The 18,670-nt window shown below is 37.0% G+C and overlaps 1 protein-coding gene across 3 annotated transcripts in view; it reads left to right on the top strand.

Moving 5' to 3' along the window:
• The first annotated feature begins 2,586 nt into the window (after positions 1-2,586).
• COPS2 (COP9 signalosome subunit 2) overlaps positions 2,587-18,670 on the top strand; it is a 32,060-nt gene continuing 15,976 nt past the window's right edge. For 2 of the 3 annotated variants that reach the window (XM_036255477.1, XM_036255466.1), the window contains exons 1-3: positions 2,587-2,712; positions 15,219-15,332; positions 16,024-16,101. In XM_036255477.1, coding sequence (XP_036111370.1) covers positions 2,659-2,712; positions 15,219-15,332; positions 16,024-16,101 — 246 coding nt within the window. In that variant the 5' untranslated portion in view covers positions 2,587-2,658. Of the gene's footprint in view, positions 2,713-5,501; positions 5,571-15,218; positions 15,333-16,023; positions 16,102-18,670 lie in introns of all 3 variants that reach the window. The other variant, XM_036255483.1, reaches the window with a different exon arrangement.

The following is an 18,670-nucleotide window of genomic DNA, read 5'->3' as shown; positions in this document are numbered from 1 at the left end:
CCTGACCAGTTTGGCTCACTAGTTAGAGCATCAGCCCAGGACCAAAGGGTCAAGGGTTCATTTCCCAGTCAAGGGCACATATCTGGGTTGCAGATTTGAGCCCTGGCCCCAGTCGGGGTGGTGTGGGAGGAAACCAATCAATGTGTCTCTCTCACATCAGTGTTTCTCTCTCTCTCATCTCTCCCTCCCTTCCACTTTATCTAAATAAATAAACATCCTTGGGTGAGGATTAACAAAAAACAAAAAACCCCTAGCAATTTACATAAATTCAATGTAAATGAATTTTTATACATGTAATTATTATGTACATGGTTGATAATTTCAAAATTGCTATTGACTAGAAAGCAAAATTACATAGCTTTGATTACTCTGAGCAAATAAATCTCTTGACCACCTTTGGATTCTATTTTCATTTTGAAGTATTATGAATTTCAGGTAGAGTAACCATGTGACTTACTGTCTAAACTTCTGAGAGTAATAGATGCTGGTAATTATTATTTGGGGTAAACAGTACTACACCAGGGTTGATCCAGGCAAACTAGGATAGATAGTCACCCCAGTTACAGAGAATTTTGTTTTGTTTTAAGGTTACAAGTACAGATTGCTGAGCTCTACCCCAGATCTACTAATGGGAAGGTATAATTTAATGAACTGCTATGCTTGGGTAGCCTTGGACTCTAAAGTGGTATCATTAAAGGCTCTTCCAATTCTAAAATTATATATTTAATAAGGAAATTTTGAACATGCACTGGCAATTAGATATCAGGGAATAATTAATTTTCTTAGATAGTAATAATGATGTGATTACATAAGCAAATGTCCTTATTTTTAGGAAATACATATAGCTGCATTTAAGAGTGATATGTCATGATATCTACATCTTACTTTCAATTGATTCAGGAAATACATACACACATAAATAAAGCTGATAGTGGGTATACACATATTCACTGGACTAGTCTTTCAATTGTACTGTATGCTTGAAATTTCTCAGAAGATGACATTGAGAGGAAAAGCCTATTAGGAAAATTTTGTATTATTGTTATATCACTTTTAGGAATTCAAGTGACTACTAAAAAATCCAGTCTATAATCCTCCTTTGACTTTTTTAAATAATTTTTTAAATAATTTTTTCTTTATTGATTTTAAAGATAGAGAGGAAGGGAGAGGGAAAGAGAGATAGAAACATCGATGAGAGAGAACATCATTTGGCTGTCTCCTGCATGCCCCCCAATGGGGTATGTGTCCTGACCAGGAATGGAACCAGAAACGTCTTGGTGCATGGCTCAACCCTCAACCAGAGAGCCACACTGGCATGGCCCTCCTTTGACTTTTTCTTTTTTAACATGTTTTTATTGAATTTTTTAGAGAGAAAGGGAGGGAGAGAGAGACAGAAACATCAATGTGAGAGAGAAATATCAATCGGCTGCCTCCTGCACGCGGCCTACTGAAGATCAAGTCTGCAACCCGGGCATGTGCCCTGACCGTGAATCGAATTGGGAACCTCTCAGTCCATGGGATGACGCTCAAACCACTAAGCCAAACCAGCTGGGCATCGTTTGACTTTTTTCTAAGACAAAATAAAATGGCAAAGATATTCACTGCAGAATTGTTTAAAATTGTGTTATTTTTGCAACAGCCTAAATGTATCAAAATGTCAGCTTAAGTAAATTAAGGTGTACTGGTTCACTCAACGGAGGGATTGTTAAACAACTATTAAAATAATTATTCTCAAGAATATATTGTACACATGCCCTATGCTATTACATAACTAGGTGCAAAAAGTATCCAAACTTTTATCTGTGCTATAACTATATAAAATGTATGGACTCAAGGGGGCAGAACTGGAAGTTTATATAGAAAATGCTGTTTAAGAAGATTTTTCCCCTTCAATTCATTGTCTTATTTCGAATTATGCTAATGATTTGTACAATAATAATGCATTTTTACAGACCAGTCGTTAACTGCTACCTTAATTTGGTCCCACGGGTAGTAAAGGTCTGTTTATAATTCATTGAACCGAATAAGACTTTGGGCGCCTCAACTGATTGACGCTTAACTAATTATGGATACTCACAGCTCATTTGCCACTACAAATGTAACAAACATTACGTGTATACTATTACTGCTGAAAAGGTCTCCAAACAGCAAAGAGACCCACCCTCCCACCCCCCCATCGCAATGTGTGGGCTAAATGCATGTAAATAATGATGGCAGAGATAATACTACCTGTCATACAGGACGGGCATGTCACCCTTTTCTCCGCGAAAGGCTTCTGGTCCTAGGCTGCCTCTTATTTTCACCAGAATGAGATAGTTCCAGAGTCCCAGGCAAGGGAGGAAACCGTTCCCTAGCTTAGGAGGCTGGAAACTGCTCGAGGCTGAACGCAAGGTTTCCAAGGCCCTTCAGCTGAGCTCCGCAGCACTTAACGATGCTCCAGTTGCTAGGTTTAGTTGCTAAGGCACCAACCGTCTCGCAGGAAGAGAGAGCGGTGCGCTCCCTTTTGACGTCGTAACGAATCCTCTCAAAGCCCAGCGCATTTGTTCCGGGAGCGACGGGAAGGCAAGTAGAAGCTGGGAGTGACGCCTCTGAAGCGCGGAGGATTGTGGGAGGAGGTTGTCTCCAATTTCTCCTCCCCCTCCCCCCTTCCTGGCCAAGATGTCTGACATGGAAGATGATTTCATGTGCGATGATGAGGAGGACTACGACCTGGTGAGGCGCAGGGGACGGACCTCTAGGGCTGGAGGTGGTGGCTAGCTTTAGGAGCCAGGGCCGGGGCGGCCGCGGCCTCTCCCCGTAGAACATGTGCTCCTTCCAACTTCTCCCGGTGCAGTGACAGGACGGGTTTACCTCCTCCCCATTCCCGCACCGGCCGGGGCCCTGCTTCTCCCGCATGGGGGAGGGGAGGGTAAAGGAGGCAGCGAAGGGGGTCCGCGAATTGCGCTCCAAGTCCGGGCGCCTCCTCAGTTTACTTGGACTGGACACCTCTGGCTCCGGCGTCCGGTTCTCGGTGCCGCTACCTCTCCACCGCCCGAGCCGCCTCGGGGACCGTGTAGTGGTCTAGGCCCCGGCTCTGCCCTTTCGGGCCCGGCATTGCGGGCCCCCTTCTTCACACTTGAACTGAGCGGCTGCGAAATGCTGGGAGAAGGGTCTGAAAACTGGGGGCGCCTTACTACTCCCAGGCCTGACCATGAAACGGCGTTTATGAGTCTCCTGGAAACGTAGCTTAATTAGTCTTGTCCAGGGTTCGTTTGGGTTTCAAGTAAAGGTGCCGTGGAGAATTGAGAGCAAAGATAGCTGGGAAAAAGTACTTAAACTATTTGTGTGTAAAGAGAAAAGCTGGGGAAGAGGTTCTGCTTTTTGTTTGTTTTGATGGGGGGAGAGGGTAACCAGGGGATTGACACAGTGGCTTTTTTTCTTGACTTAGAAAATACCCAATATTCAAAGTTTAAAATATCAACAGTGAAGAAATAAACGAATTTTTGCAGGTGAATGGTGATTTTTAAGTATTCAAGGTTTAATTTATAAGTAGATTTACAGGTATTTATTTTAATTCACAAACACTTCGTGTTGCTATTCAAAACAAGAAAAGGTATCTGGACCAAGAATCAACGAACATCAACTTGCTTTTGTGTTTTGTTTTTGCGGGGTAATGGGGGTTTTGCATGGTTCTTGTATATTGTAGTGGTGCTGCATTGTCAAGTTAGGAATGCTTAGGGAGGTCTGGCTCCTCTTATATTTTAAGTGCCAGAGATTCTTAAGATGTTAATTAATCGTTTTTTAATTAGTGTAAAACTTCTTTGTAAAGTTACTTCCAATTAATCTTTCCATTTTAAAAGAAGGCACATTTGCAAAAGGGAGAGAGAGTGCTTACTATTACCTGAAAGTCATAGAGGTTTTGATCATTCTTCAAGTTAGATGTAAAGTTTTGCTAATAGTTATGATTTCCGTCTTACATTTTTAGTTTGCGCAAACCAAAGCAGTTGTAGGCAGTGGTTTCCATTTATTAAGAATATATTACCTGTGATATCTTAGGCTTTTTTATTTATCTGTTTATATTTACTGTTTATATTACAGGTGTTTTGTAATTATGGAAGTGTTTCTTTTAAATATGTTTGTATTTCTACTTTGTGTTTTTAAATGTTTCTGCTTATGTCTTTCCTAAGCGATAGTTTTCAGTACATACTTAACTATGTTCTTGCAGCCTTTAGGTCCTATTCTACATGTACAACATAAAATGGTTTTGTCTATTTTTGAAATTTCTAACCAAAAAAGTAAGATCTTACACTACTACATAATTATTAGCTCTATGATTAACTTGAAGGTCATCATTACATTGAGTATATAATGGACAAAAGGCAATGAGAATTTTATTGTCCCGTGAAGTACTCAATTTTTCAAGAATTTTAATTAAACATACATTGTTGAACTTAACTATGTTCTTGCAGCCTTTAGGTCCTATTCTACATGTACAACATAAAATGGTTTTGTCTATTTTTGAAATTTCTAACCAAAAAAGTAAGATCTTACACTACTACATAATTAAATGAAAAAATTTCCACAGCATTCTGTGGAATAGTTGTTCCTCTCCCCATCTCTCTCGTGCATAGATACCATTCTGGATTCCCACTCAGATGTCAAGTAATGAAAGCTTTTATGCTCTGTTTACTACTAATTAAACTCTTTTGGTGCCATAAAATTTATTTAGTAGTTTATTTTTTACTTTCTTAGTTAATTTTCTTAAACTAGTATACATTTTTGAAAAGATTAAAGGATTGGTTGCCCTTTCATGCTTATATGTTGCTAAAAGAGAAGTTTTGGGGGGCTGTTTCATTTTTGTTTTAATAGTTATTTGCCTGGGTCGTTTTTTGTTTGTTTCTTAGAATTTAAAAAATGTATTATATTGTTGGAAATTTTGCCATTACCTCATTTTAGTCAAAATGTTAACTAAAGTCATAAGGATTTCAGACCACAGATATACTCAGCATGTCTTTTATAGGTTGTCTCTTAATAAATTTTAATATCCTAAGGTACCTTTTGTTCTTGTCCAATGTAGTAGAAATGGGTAGTTAGGCTACCATTGGAAAAAGTAAAAATCTGTTTACAAAATTATAGAGTTTTAATCCAAGACAGTAAATAATGATTTCTACCCAATATCTAAAAAAGAGAGAGAGAGAACTAACTTGGTTTAAAAAGAAGAAACAGCCCAGCTGGTATGGATTGGTGATTGAGCATCGACCCATGTACCAAGAGGTTACCAGTTCAATTCCCAGTCAGGGCACATGCCCAGGTTGTGGGCTCAATCCCCGGGGATGGGGGGCTGGGGGTTGGCCAGTCATTTTCATTGTTCTCTCTCATTGATGTTTCTATCTCTCTCTCTCTCCCCCTCTCCCTCTCCCTCTGAAATCAATAAAGAAAAAAATTTGTTTTTTTAAAAAGAAGAAACAAAAGAAATTTAGCATCCTTGACCTCTTCTAAGATCTTTTTTATTTTTATTATAGGCAGAAGCAGGAACTTTCTAAGCATAGAAATATATGTGGCAGGGAATGGAGAAGTAGGAGATGGTACTGGTAAATGTCTTTTACTCCAATGCTAATTACAGATTTATAGATTATTTGCTAGTGTAATAATAGTAAAAAATAACTATAATGCCATTCATTAAGTTGATAAGGCCATTGATAAGTTCAGTGTACTGTAATTCCACATTCTAGTCATTCTAGCATGAAATTGCTTAGTATTTTAAATAATCTTTTTAGAAAGGGTTTAAAACAGACTGACTTCATACCAGAAGTTACTCTTTAGTAGATCCTATAATATGTAGGGCATTGTACATTTTCATTTAAATGCATTACAAGGAAAAAAATTGTCAAAAAAAAGTAGAATGATTCTACTTGGTTAAATGTATTTCCGAGCTGTGAGTCTCATTATATTGTCCTAGTCAAGCTCATAATTGTGATTAGTGAATGAATGCTTACTACTATTGTTATTCTTGTTTTACTGTATAGGAGTTTTAATATCCTAAAAATTTACTTCTTTTTTTGTGTACTTCTTTGGGAGGTGAGAGTCTTAATATAGGATATCTTACAGAATCTCTTATTTGTCACCATTTTAATAAGATCAGCAAACAAATAATGGCTTGAACTTAACTTTCTCATGTTGGAAAGAACCTTAGAACATGATTTAGTGAATTAAAAAATAACACTAACTTCTGTTTTTTTAAAAGATTTTGAATTATTGTGAACAGAATATGTAATCTCATTTGAAAAGGAGCTGATAGATGAATATAGGACAAGGGCAAAAGAGTAGCTTTAGAGATTTTCAAGTTTAGTATAACAGTTCTCACTTTGTCATTCATTGTGCATATAAGGAGCTAGGAGGTTATAAGTTATTTTTCTTTGAGACTGTTATCCCAGTAACTTACTACTTGACAAACAAAGTGTTGGGGATCTGTAAGAAACAGTATACCTTTTATAAGTCTAGGGCATTGTTCTCTGTGCTGCACACACATTTGGAATTCTGCAGGTGGTCTTCATGAAGATGAAATTTGATTGTACAGTTGAGTCTTCTAAAACAAGCATAATGTGTTTATTTGTAAATAATTGGAAAGAGAACCAAATTATCAATAGTAGGGTAATACTAATACTATTAATACTAACAAGGTAATGATAGATATATTATGGTATATTCATGCAGTGGAATGCTATGTCAGCATTTCAAACCATGCTTCTAAAGAATATTCAGTGATATGAAAAACTTGATAAATTGTATGGGTCAGGGCTCTTGGATAAGGGACAAGAAAGCATGTCAGACTAGTTTAAATGAAAAAGAGCATGTATTTAGCTCACATCACCAGAGGGTATAGGTATGATTGGATTCACAGGCTTAGATGATGGTGCTGCATCTTTTACTGTGTACATCTCTCTTCCAGGGCTGCTTTCTTCACTATGTTGGCTTAATTGCCTTCACATTATGTAAGATGTAATATGGCATCTTCCTAGTATTATAACTCCAAAGGTAAAAGGGTCTTCTCTGCTAGCTCTATTGGGGAAATCCCAGGAAGGTCTGTATGGCTTTCTGTGAACACTGTCTCACTGTAAAGAGGGAAAGGGTTGCTTGCCTCCTCTATGGGAGAAGCTCTGCAATTGAAAACCTTCACCTGGTAAAGGAAGGGTTAGTAAATGCTGTGCACAGGGAATACATCTCCACTATAAGTATGTAATTATATTATATGACAATGTAATTGGATGGGAATAAAATGTATTTTGTTGGGGAGATATAGAAAAAATGTCTGGAAAACGTGAAAAATGTCAGAAAAAATAAAATTTTTCATTTCTTGCAAACCTTTCACAGTGAACCTATATTACTTTTGTTGCTGGGAGAAGAGGGGACAAGTTGCAGAGTACAAATGATGAACAAATATTTTACTGATCTTGGAAGGCCAAATAGTGATTTTGTCATTGCTTAACATGTTTTAGAGTTCCTCTTAGACATTGTCTTCAAGCCCGGCCGGTGTGGCTCAGTGGTTGAGCATTGACCCATGTTCCAAGAGGTTGCCAGTTCAATTCCTGGTCAGGGCACATGCCCAGGCCTACAATTCCCAGTGGGGAGTATGCAAGAGCCGGCCAGTCGATGTTCTCTCTGATCGATGTTTCTATCTCTCTTTTCCTCTCTCTCTGAAATCAATAAAGACAAAAAACAAAAAAAGAAAAAGAAATTGTCTTCAAAACCTGAGGAGTCTAGCTTTTTAAAATAGGTAATACAGCCCTGGCCAGTTTGGCTCAGCAGTTAGAACATTGGCCTGCGCACCAAAGAGTCGAGGGTTTGATTCCCAGTCAAGGACACATACCTGGGCTGCAGGTTTAATCCCTGACCCTAGTCAGGGTCGTGCTGGTGGCAGCCAGTCAATGTGTCTTTCTCACCTAGATGTTTCTCTCTACCTCCCTCCCTTCCACTCTCCCTCCAAAAATCAATGGAAAAATATCCTCAGGTGAGGATTAACAACAAAAACAAAATAAAATAAAAATAAATAAAATAGGTAATACATGCACATGGTTCAAAAACATAAAATATAAAAATAAACTTTTCTTCCATTTTTGTTTGTCATTTCTCCATAGGTAACGTATTTTTATCCCTCTCCCTTTTTTAATCAAGATGTAGCATATTATATATATTGTTCCACGGTTTGCTTTTTAATTTATCTTAGAAATTATTCCATGTAAGTACTCAAATGGCTTATTTCTTTTTAAAGCTGCAGTGATTATATGGATGTGCTATACTTTAACCCGGTAGTTCCCTTTTGATAAGAATTTGGCCAGTTTTCTTTTGCCGTTATAAACAATGTTCAGCCCGGCCAGTGTGGCTCACTGGTTGAGCATCAACTCGTGCACCAAGAGGTCACCTGTTCGATTCCCTGTCAGGGCACGTGCCCACAATGTGGGCTTGGTCCCCAGTCAGGGGCATGTAGGAGGCAGCCAATCGATATTCTCTCTCATCAATGTTTCTGTCTATCTCCTTTCCTCTCTCTAGAATCAAAGAAAAAATATTAAAAACAAAAAACAATGTTCAGCTTTTTTTCCTAGTTGGTTGTCTCCTACCGGGGCCCCGACCAGATCCAACCCTCCACCTTTTGGTGTATGGGACGACGCTCCAACTGAGTCACACTGGCCAGGGCCAGAGTCGGTTTTTGGTAAATTGGGCCTTCAGACTGAATGATTCTGTTTTAGGTTAGAAACATCTAACTACTGAAGTTAGTTTTCTTTTTTTTTCTCAAAATTTTTATTAATCTATTTTTGCTACAGCTGTTTCTGCTTTTTCCCCCCCCTAGACACACTCGTCCCCAATCCCTCCTTCACTCCCCTACTCTGAGATTTGTCATTATGAACCATATTCCTTTCTCTGTCTCTGGGTCTATTTCGTTCATCAGCCCACTTGTTCATTATATTCCACAAATAAGTGATATCATATGGTATTTGTCTTTCTCTAATTCGCTTATTTTGCTTAGCATAATACGCTCCATGTCCCTCCATGTCGTCTCAAAGGATAAGAGATCTTTCTTTCTTACAGCTGCAGAGTGTTCCATTATGTATATGTACCACAGCTTTTTTATCCACTCATCTATTGATGGACACTTGGGCTGTTTCCAGATCTTAGCAATTGTAAATAGTGCTGCTATGAACATAGGGGTACATATATTCTTTCTGATTGGTATTTCAGGTTTCTTAGGATATATTCCTACAAGTGGGATCACTGGGTCAAATGGCAGATCAATTTTTAATTTTTTGAGGAAACACCATAGTGTTTTCCATAGTGGCTGCACCAGTCTGCATTCCCACCAGCAGTGTACTAGAGTCCCCTTTTCTCCACACCCTCGTGGGCATTTGTTGTTTGATGATTTGTTGATGGCAGTCATTCTGGCAGGTGTGAGGTGATGCCTCATAGTTGTTTTAATTTGCATCTCTCTGATGCTTAGTGACGCTGTGCATGTCTTCATGTGTCTGTTGGCCATTTGTATGTCCTTTTTGGAGAGGTGTCTATTTAGGTCCTCTGCCCATGTTTTAATTGGGTTCTTTGTCTTCCTTTTGTTGAGTTGTATGAGCATTCTATATATTTTGGAAGTTAACCCCTTATCTGATGTATCATTGGCAATTATGCTCTCCCATACAGTGGTTTCCCTTTTCATTTTGATGGTTGTTTTTTTTGCTGTTCAGATGAAGTTAGTTTTCTTGAGAATTTCAGAAGTGTTACTTAATTATCCATGTCAGTATATTTGGAATAATTTTACTACCTCTTAAAGTTACTACTTCAAAGAAAAGTATGAGTTTGAAATATAAGTTTTGGCACATTTTTTAAAAGGCCTATTACATTACTTCATAAGTGTACCCTGTATAACAAAATGGAAAGAGATTCAAACAAGGATAACTAAAGATAGTAATGGGAGCACCTGGCTGATTCTGCTCAGTGGTTGGAACATCAGCCCACGGACCAATGAGTTATGGGTTTGATTCCGGTCAAGGGCACATACCTCTGTTGCAGTTCATCCCTGGCCCTGCTTGGGGTCATGTGGGAGGCAGCCAGTCAATGTGTCCCTCTCACTTTAATGTTTTTCTCTCTCCTTCCCTCCCACTCTATCTGAAGATAAATAGAAAAAATATCATTGGGTAAGGATTAAGAATAAGATAAATTTAAGTCTTTTCACGTCTAACTTAAAAATCTGTAAACTATGAATACCCAATAGAGTGAATTTATAATTGTATATTATATCTCAAAATGAACAAACACATAGACCTCAGTGGGAATTAGAAACTTCCTATAGGAATCCACCCCCACATTTGACAGGAGAGGAACTGAAGTATCACATCTGAGTGACTTGCCTAAATTTACACAACTAATTAGTGGGAGAGTCAAAACTAGAGTCCAGGTCTAATGACTTTTATGGTGTCTTTCTTTGGGGAATTTAAGTTGAAGACTGAAAGTGTAGGACAAAAAAGAATGTCCTAATTTACACCATTGATAACAAAATAAGACCCATTAATTTGAAGTTTTTAAAAGTTTAGATAACTTGATGAATGGCTAAATCACAAATGGCTAACTAGGACTTGGATTATATTTAGTCCATAAGGGTAATAGGACATTGCCCTTTATCTGTGTGCCCGGCATCTAGTATAGCCATCTAACCATGGTCAAGGTTTGGGAAGCAGTGTAAATGGTGAATCTTGTTTTCCTAGGCCATATTTATTAAGACCTCTGTTGGCAACAGAGCTTAGGAATAAGTAGATATACTCTGGGACTAACCCTGTTCAATAGTGACTACATTCCGATACCTGCTGGCTGTTGTGTTATTTTGGAACATTCAGACTCTTTTCATTTCAATTGAGCGAGCATTTATTGGGCATTTTGTAGTGTACCAGGCTTTGGGGATACCAAGATGAGGAAGAAAAAGTTCCTGCTTTTGAGTAGTTCATGGCGGGGCAGGTGAGGGGAGAGAACAGCATACACACAAGGCTCCATGTTAAAGAGATACATGTCATCTAGAAGCTTGACTGAGAAGATTAAGTTTGCTAAGAGGAGTTGGTGAAGGAATCACAAAGTAAACCCTGATTAATGTTTCCTAGGAGTATTGGGGCAGAGGAGCATCATAGGAGAAAAGTGGAAAGTTAGTTTGGGAGGGGAGGTGGTTTAGAATTCCTAGGAGAGAGAACATTTTATGCCAAAGCAGAGATTTTAAATTGTGTGGCATATTTGAGAAAGGAAGAACAGATTTGGGTGGTGGATGGATCACAGATTGCCTTGGGGAGCTGTCAGGACATGAGTTGTATAAGTAGGTTGGAACTATTAGTGGGTTTTTGTTTTTTTAATACCTTTAACAATGTTTAAGTGCTTGTTTCTTTTTTCAAATATTGCTTAAATTTTTTAGTTTTATAAAGCATTCTTAATATATTGATTAAAATTTTAGTTTCTCATTTAGAAAACATTATATTTAAACTTTTACAGATCATGGTTATCTCCTATTCATCTGACATAAGGGAATTCTGTTTTGCAATATTTACTTAATACTTTTTCTGTATTTCCTATTCTGACTAATGATACTGTAGTTATTAGAGATAACTTTATTTTCCTTTATCTTGTGACCATGTGCTGGGTCCTTTTTATTTTGCATTCTCAACATCACTTGACATCTTCTATATTAATTATATCCCCTTCCTTTTCTTTCTATTCCACCACTTAGAGTCAGACCTCCCATCATCTCTTGGCCAGACTGTTTTAAGAGTATCTAATGGGCTATTTCATTGCTACCAGGTCTCTTCCTAAAACACAGATCTGGTTATTTCCCTGTAAAATGTTTTAATTGCTCTCCATTTGCTCTGAACTCCTTGCTAGACTTCTTTAGTCCTGTTCCTCTGTCCTATACCAGTTATCTCTCATCAACTCATTACACATAGCCTGTGCTTCAGCCCAATCAAATTTTTCATGGTTCTTCCAAATATGCAATGCCATTTCAAGCTTCCATCCCTTTGCACACATTAATTGCTATGTTTCAGATGCCTTTCTTCATCCCTGGCAACTCTTTGTTCATACTTTTAGAGCTGGTTCAGGTAACTTTTCCTTCCTTTAGTTCACTCAAGAGTAGTTGAGTACTTCTTTTGTAAGCTGCCACTGTACCTAGAATGTGTCTCTATTGCTTTTATTGTGTTATATTCTGTTTTGTTTGCATATTGGTCTCAGTCCATGGTAGCTTGAGGGGAAAGACTAAATTTGCAGTTGTTTGAGCAGTACTTAATTGTGGGTATATACTATAGATCTTTATCACTGAGTATAAATACTAGAAATCTAAACAGAATTAAAGACTTTTCCAAATGTCATCAGTTTAAAAATTATGATAGTGTTATAACCGGAAAGGGGTTTGCTGTAGTACACAGGTTGTATTGATGGTGTGATTCACTGAGCTACAGATGACAGGTTAATGGTGTCATGGAGGCTGGTTCAAACCATGTGAACATGGTAATACAGATCAAAATAAGAGACTGCCCAGTTATAAGAAGCCAGTCAGTAACATCAGTTGTGCCAGTTCTTATGTGTTTATGCATTAAAGCAATAACATTTAAGAGTTGAATTGCAATTACTGCAAAAAATATACATTCCATTTCTTAATCTATATAATATGAAAGCCAAAGAAATATATTCACAAAATGTTGGATTAAGTCTTATCTCGATCATTGTGATTTTGGGGAGTTATAACATCTAAAATTTAGAAATATCATTAGTCTGGAGCTAGTCAGGGCCAAGAATTTTAGGTAGCCAGTCTTTTAGACATGGTAGGAAATGTAAATGTTCTGGTCTTCATCAATGTTATAATCATTTCACTAACCACCAGGTAATTGAAGTTAACCTCTTTAATTCCTAAAATATTATTTTCAGTTCCCCCTTTGTTGGCCGTTCTGCATCCTACTACTGTCATGTGTACCTCTCAGCTTCTACTTCCTGCTTCTCATATCCTGGCCTAGTTGTTTTTTCTAATCTTTTACAGGATAAGACACCAAAAATAAATAGGCTGTAAGTGAGAGTCCAGATTTTTAGGCTTTGGAATAGATGTAAATTTAAAATTTTTTATTTCCAGGTTCAGGGGTGAATTCTGAAGATTGGGACTGCAGGCAAAGTCAGCTTCGGGTTGAGCTAGAGCTATTGAACAGTTAATTAGAGAAGAAATAGGTGTAGAATAGGTTTTGTAGCCATGATTCTTTACTCCAAATCTTCCTTAAGGAGGACACTGAAGCTGCAATGATATGCAGTAGTAACCAGATGCAGAGAGGTGGGAAAAGAAGGGAATGGCACGTATAGAGGGGAGAGTTGGCCACTTGTAAGGTAAGGCCAGAGAGGTTGCAGCAAAATGAATGAGGGAGAGTTTGATAGGAGATATGGTTGGATATATAGTCAGGAGTCACATTTTGATGATTTTTTAATTTGATTTTAAGAGTAATGGAAAGCCACTTTTTAGAAGAGGAATGAGATAATTTGTATTTTATGAAGATTATTCTGGCTGCTTACCATGGCCGGATTGGAATTTAAAGGTGAACAAGGAGGATGGGAAGCTATAGTCTGTAGAGAGATGAAAGGGGTTTGGTAGGCGAGGATGGCAGCAAGAGAAGGGGAGGAGTAGATAGATTATGATGAAGGTAGAGTCAGTAAGGATTTTCTGTGTTCCAACAATACAACTGCTTTTAGTTCTTTAGTTACCTTCCTTATGCTGTTCTGTATCTACTGTTCTTTTTCCTCTCTCCTATTTTGTCTAGCAGGCAAACTCCAACTTATCTTTCAAAACCTAGCTCAGAAGCCATCACTTGATGTACAAGTTGGCTTTTCATTCTTTAGTAATTGCTGTTTAGTTTGACCAGTTTCGTTGTAGTCAGATCTATATTACAGGGTTCAAAGGTGATTGTGAAATTTATTCACTACACCAAACTTGATCTCATTCCTCAGTGTTCCAGAGAATTTTCATATATTAAACATAACTAAATTACTGTTCTTAAACCTGAGGCTGAGTGTTAATGTTTCATGTCCTTACACAATGAAATAATTATCCTCCAGAGGGCGCACATTACAAAGCCACTGTGGTCAGATAAAATTGGTTTTATACTAAGATCAAACATGCCCCTCCATCTACTGGTCACAGGAAGAAATCATGTTATATTTATGTATTTTCAGCTTTCTAACACTACACTCAGAATATACATTTTTTTATTCTTGTGCCTTTATGAAGCATTACAGAATTTTCTATAAATAGCTCTAAAAAAGTATTAACTGTACATATTTGGATTTAGAAATAACTCTACAATACTGTTCTTGTCTTTTTGTGTTTACTTCCAGGTACTGTTCTTAACCTGGCATAAACTTGCCCTTTGTAATGACTTGTAGCTGAAGAAGATAATCTTGTCTTCCTAAAATAATTTTCATTATACCAATCCATGTGTATTTTATAATCCTCATCATTAAATTGAATACCTGGGAACTGTTTTTAAACTTGTATATACCACTCCCCAAAATAGTTGTTTTCCTCAAACTTTTCTTTCTGCTTTACTGTTTAAGTACTAGGAACTGAATTTATGTGATGGAAATCACGTAAAATTATATAAATTCATTTTGTTGTGCTTTATTGGATTAATTTTTTTTAGCTAGTTAAAATACATTAATAAAACTGAACAGCTGTTTAGTAAAACGAGATGCACATAAGGCAAATATTCTGATAAACATATTCAACAATAGACTACTCTGCCATATACAGATTATCCTGGGTAATTAGATGTGGTAGAATGATGAACTTTAGACTTAGGGAGTAGAGAAAATTTGATTATGGAACTAAAGATGAATAATTAGCACTTACTACATTTTTATCGGGTTCCTTGGCTAACAAAAGGTCTAATTTTATAGAATTGGGGGCCATTAAACCATTATTTCTTTGTACTTTGCTTTTGTGTTGGTTCTATGGAAACTATAGTTTTGATATGAAAGAAAGAAATGATTTTATTATACTATCTATTTGATTTTGGTCTTTCCCGTAGTTTTTAAAATAACAGTTAAATATCTGTGGCATTTTACCTGTGTATTCAAAGTTATTATGTTTTGCATAAATATATGATTTTTCTGTCTTAACAGTGTTTATTTTTACAGTGCAGTGTATGGGTTTCTTTTTTCATTTTAACATCTGTTTTTTTTCCAACTCTCAGGAATATTCTGAAGATAGTAACTCTGAGCCGAATGTGGATTTGGAAAATCAGTACTATAATTCCAAAGCGTTAAAGGAAGATGACCCAAAAGCAGCATTAAGCAGTTTCCAGAAGGTTCATATTTTTTCTGGTTGATTCTATGTTTTAAAGTTTGTTGTTTCTTTTTAAATGATGTCTAAAAAAAAAAATGATGTCTTAGATCAAATAAGTTACAAGTGATTTTATCTCAGAAATGTGTGTTGGATACTTAGTAATAATCCTGTAAAATAAGTTCTCATTATGCAGCACAAGCATATATTTCTAAGGGGCTATTCTGTTCTTTTCTTTTTCTAGACAAGCTATCTATAGAGCCAGGGCCACAGTCCTAAAAAACTAGTATGGTTTTGGTAAGGAGTCAACATGATAAGCGATAGGTATTATCCTTGCAATCTTGTTCTTTTGGGGACAGATTATACAGGTGTGGTTTCACTATTAATGTGATTTCCTGACAACCAATACACTTTTGGATTATTCATACCAATGGTTTATTCAGGGCAGGGAGGAGTACTTCTGGAACTGTATAAGAATCAAGAAGTGGTTCTTATTTAATATTTTGATGAAGGAACTTCAAAATAATCTCACTTATCCTTAAGTAAGCATTTTAAGACTTGTTTCTTTTTTAAGCCTTTAAAAAATAATATTGAGAAATAGAATTCTTGGGGAAGTCTTTCTTACATATGATGTCAAATAAATTCGAAATTTAGACATTGAATGGCATTAGAAAATAGTACTATTAAATTAGACTAAGAATTTCTTCTTTTTTCAGGTTTTGGAACTTGAAGGTGAAAAGGGAGAATGGGGCTTTAAAGCACTGAAACAAATGATTAAAATTAACTTCAAGTTGGTAAGATTTGTTTCTAGGGGCATTAAACTAGTGATTTTAAAAATAAATTCTGTAGATAAAATCTGCGTGCAACAAAATACCATTATACCAAAATAACTTCATATGTTTCCATATTTAGGCTACTTTTCATTTGTGACTACAAATAAATTCTGCATAGTATACAAAGGTTTTTTTTCCAATAGAGCTTTTTAAGAAAACTTATCTTTTAGATACATGGAAAGTTCCTCTCCACAAATTAGGGCCAGAACCTTAGCATTATTCTTGATTCTTTCCATATCTCTCACCCCGAAAATAATTTATTGGTAAATCTAGCTGGCTTTATAGCTCTTCAAAATATATCTTGTTTTCTCTTCTGTACCTTATTGGCCTCTTTGCTGTTCCTCATGTCACCTAAGCACACTCCTGTGTAAATTCTTGTACTTGCTATTTTGCCCCAAATCCTCCTCACAGATAGCCATATTACTATTTTCCTCATTTCATCAAGTCTCTGTTCAAATGTCACCACATATCAGGATGTCCTTCTCCTGACCACCCTATATAAAAGAGCATCCTTCCCATCATCACTTACTGTCATCTTACCCTGCAATTTTTCTTCTTCTCATATATTACCACTTGATCTGTCTACTTAATTTATTGACTTTCTGCCACTCCCACTCCACCCCAACCCATAGGTTGAAAGTTCCATGAGAGCAGGACTTTGTTTAATTCATTGTTATATTTCTAGCACCAATCATAGTGGCTGGCATTCAGTAGGTGCTCAAATATTTTGTTGCATGAACTCATAGATAAGCTGGACTTCTCATGACATTGTACCCTCCTAGAATGCCAATCTTCACAAATGCAGAGTAGCCAGGCTGGTGTGGCTCAGAGGATTGAGCGTCGTCCCATGTACCGAGAGGTCATGGGTTTGATTCCCAGTCAGGGCACATGCCCAGGTTGTGGGCTCGATCCCCGGTATAGGGCATGCAGGAGGCAACTGATTGATGTTTGTCTCTCATCGATGTTTCTTCCTCTCTATCTAAAAAAATAAAAATAAAAATATATTTTAAAAAAAAAGAATGGTGTGGCTGGTGTGGCTCAGTGGTTGAGCATCAACCCATGCACCAAGAGTTCACCAGTTCGATTTCCAGTCAGGACACATGCCCAGGTTGTGGGCCTGATCCCCAGTAGGGGGCATGCAGGAGGCAGCCAATCGATGTTCTCTCATCAATGTTTCTATCTCTCTCTCTCTCTCTCTCTCTCACTTCCTCTCTCTCTAAAATCAATAAAGGAAAAAATAAAAATAAATTTTAAAAAAATAATGCAGAATAAAAGTGGAGGGGAAAAGGAACAGTTAGTAGATGAGAGGACTAGATAAAGACATGAATCTTAAGATCACTAATGGTAGAGGAACTTTTAAGGAAAAGATAAAGCGGAGCTTAGATTAACAAACAGAGGTAAGCGCTTGCCTCTGTGGCAAACGGAAGGGTAGCTGATAATCTATTAACACTTTCTTTTTTCCCTGTCTCTGTGTTTATCATATGCCTCCTCTCTCTCTCCCCATTAGCTTCTCTAGCCCATCTGTCTGAAATTGAACTCCCTGAATTGATTAGTGCCTTTATCCAGTTAACAGCACTAATCTTGCATCCTGCTCTTGGTGTACTCTCACTCTGGCATCCTCACCCTCCTCCATGACATCTACAGAAACAAAATATTTTAGCTGATTTCTTTCCCCCAAAATATCAGGACTGTTCAACATGTTAAATGTTACTAAGTATACTGTAGGTTGCATTTAAATATAGTTAAGGGGAAAATAGCTGTTGCATTTACCCTTTCTAGTTCTACTGCTCTGATATTCTCAAAAGTATCTCCAGTGTTGCACAAAGCCTCTGTGTTTTCTTTCCATTTATTGTTTGTGAAAATATTTACTATATTTAAATCAGTAACTCAGAGAGCTATGGAAGAAGCATCAACTGTCTCAAGGGCTAGAGATTTTGGTTAAATAATTATAATGACATTAGGGACCCAGTGTTTAACTCTTAACATTCCATGATTTGAAATAATACCAAGAAAACCTATAGAAATTACGTTGCTGTAATTAAAGAAATCTATCTTAACATACTAAGAATGGTTTAGTTTTTTAACCCACTTAATCATATGCTACCCACAGGGCTTGATTTTACCATTTTACCTTGAGCCAAGATAGGAAACAAGTAAGGGAAAGGATTATTTGTATTTTATGTTATTTTGCCTACTTTCCTTCTCTGCATTTTATTTGCTCTAGCAGTATCTCTGTGTACATTATGGTTTACGAGAGTCGTTTTTCAGCCGTTAGTTGTTTGGGGCAGTACAAAGTTGGAAGGGTTCATTATCAACTCCTCTGTGTGTTCACCACTGCAGATAAAACCAATTTACCTAATCTTTCCTCAATCGTTAATTCCAGTAACAATTTCCAAACAGTGAACTTCAAAGTTGTTATAGCATAAGAAAATTAATTCAAAACAACCTTTTTGTTAAAATCCTATTTCAGTATCAAGATATAATCTCAAAATTGGGAATCATATTTTTTATTTTATTTTTGTCACAAGAT

Source organism: Molossus molossus, unplaced genomic scaffold (genome assembly GCF_014108415.1).
Source record: "Molossus molossus isolate mMolMol1 unplaced genomic scaffold, mMolMol1.p scaffold_m16_p_1, whole genome shotgun sequence".
NCBI lineage: Eukaryota > Metazoa > Chordata > Mammalia > Chiroptera > Molossidae > Molossus > Molossus molossus.
This window is presented reverse-complemented; position numbering and strand designations above follow the sequence as displayed.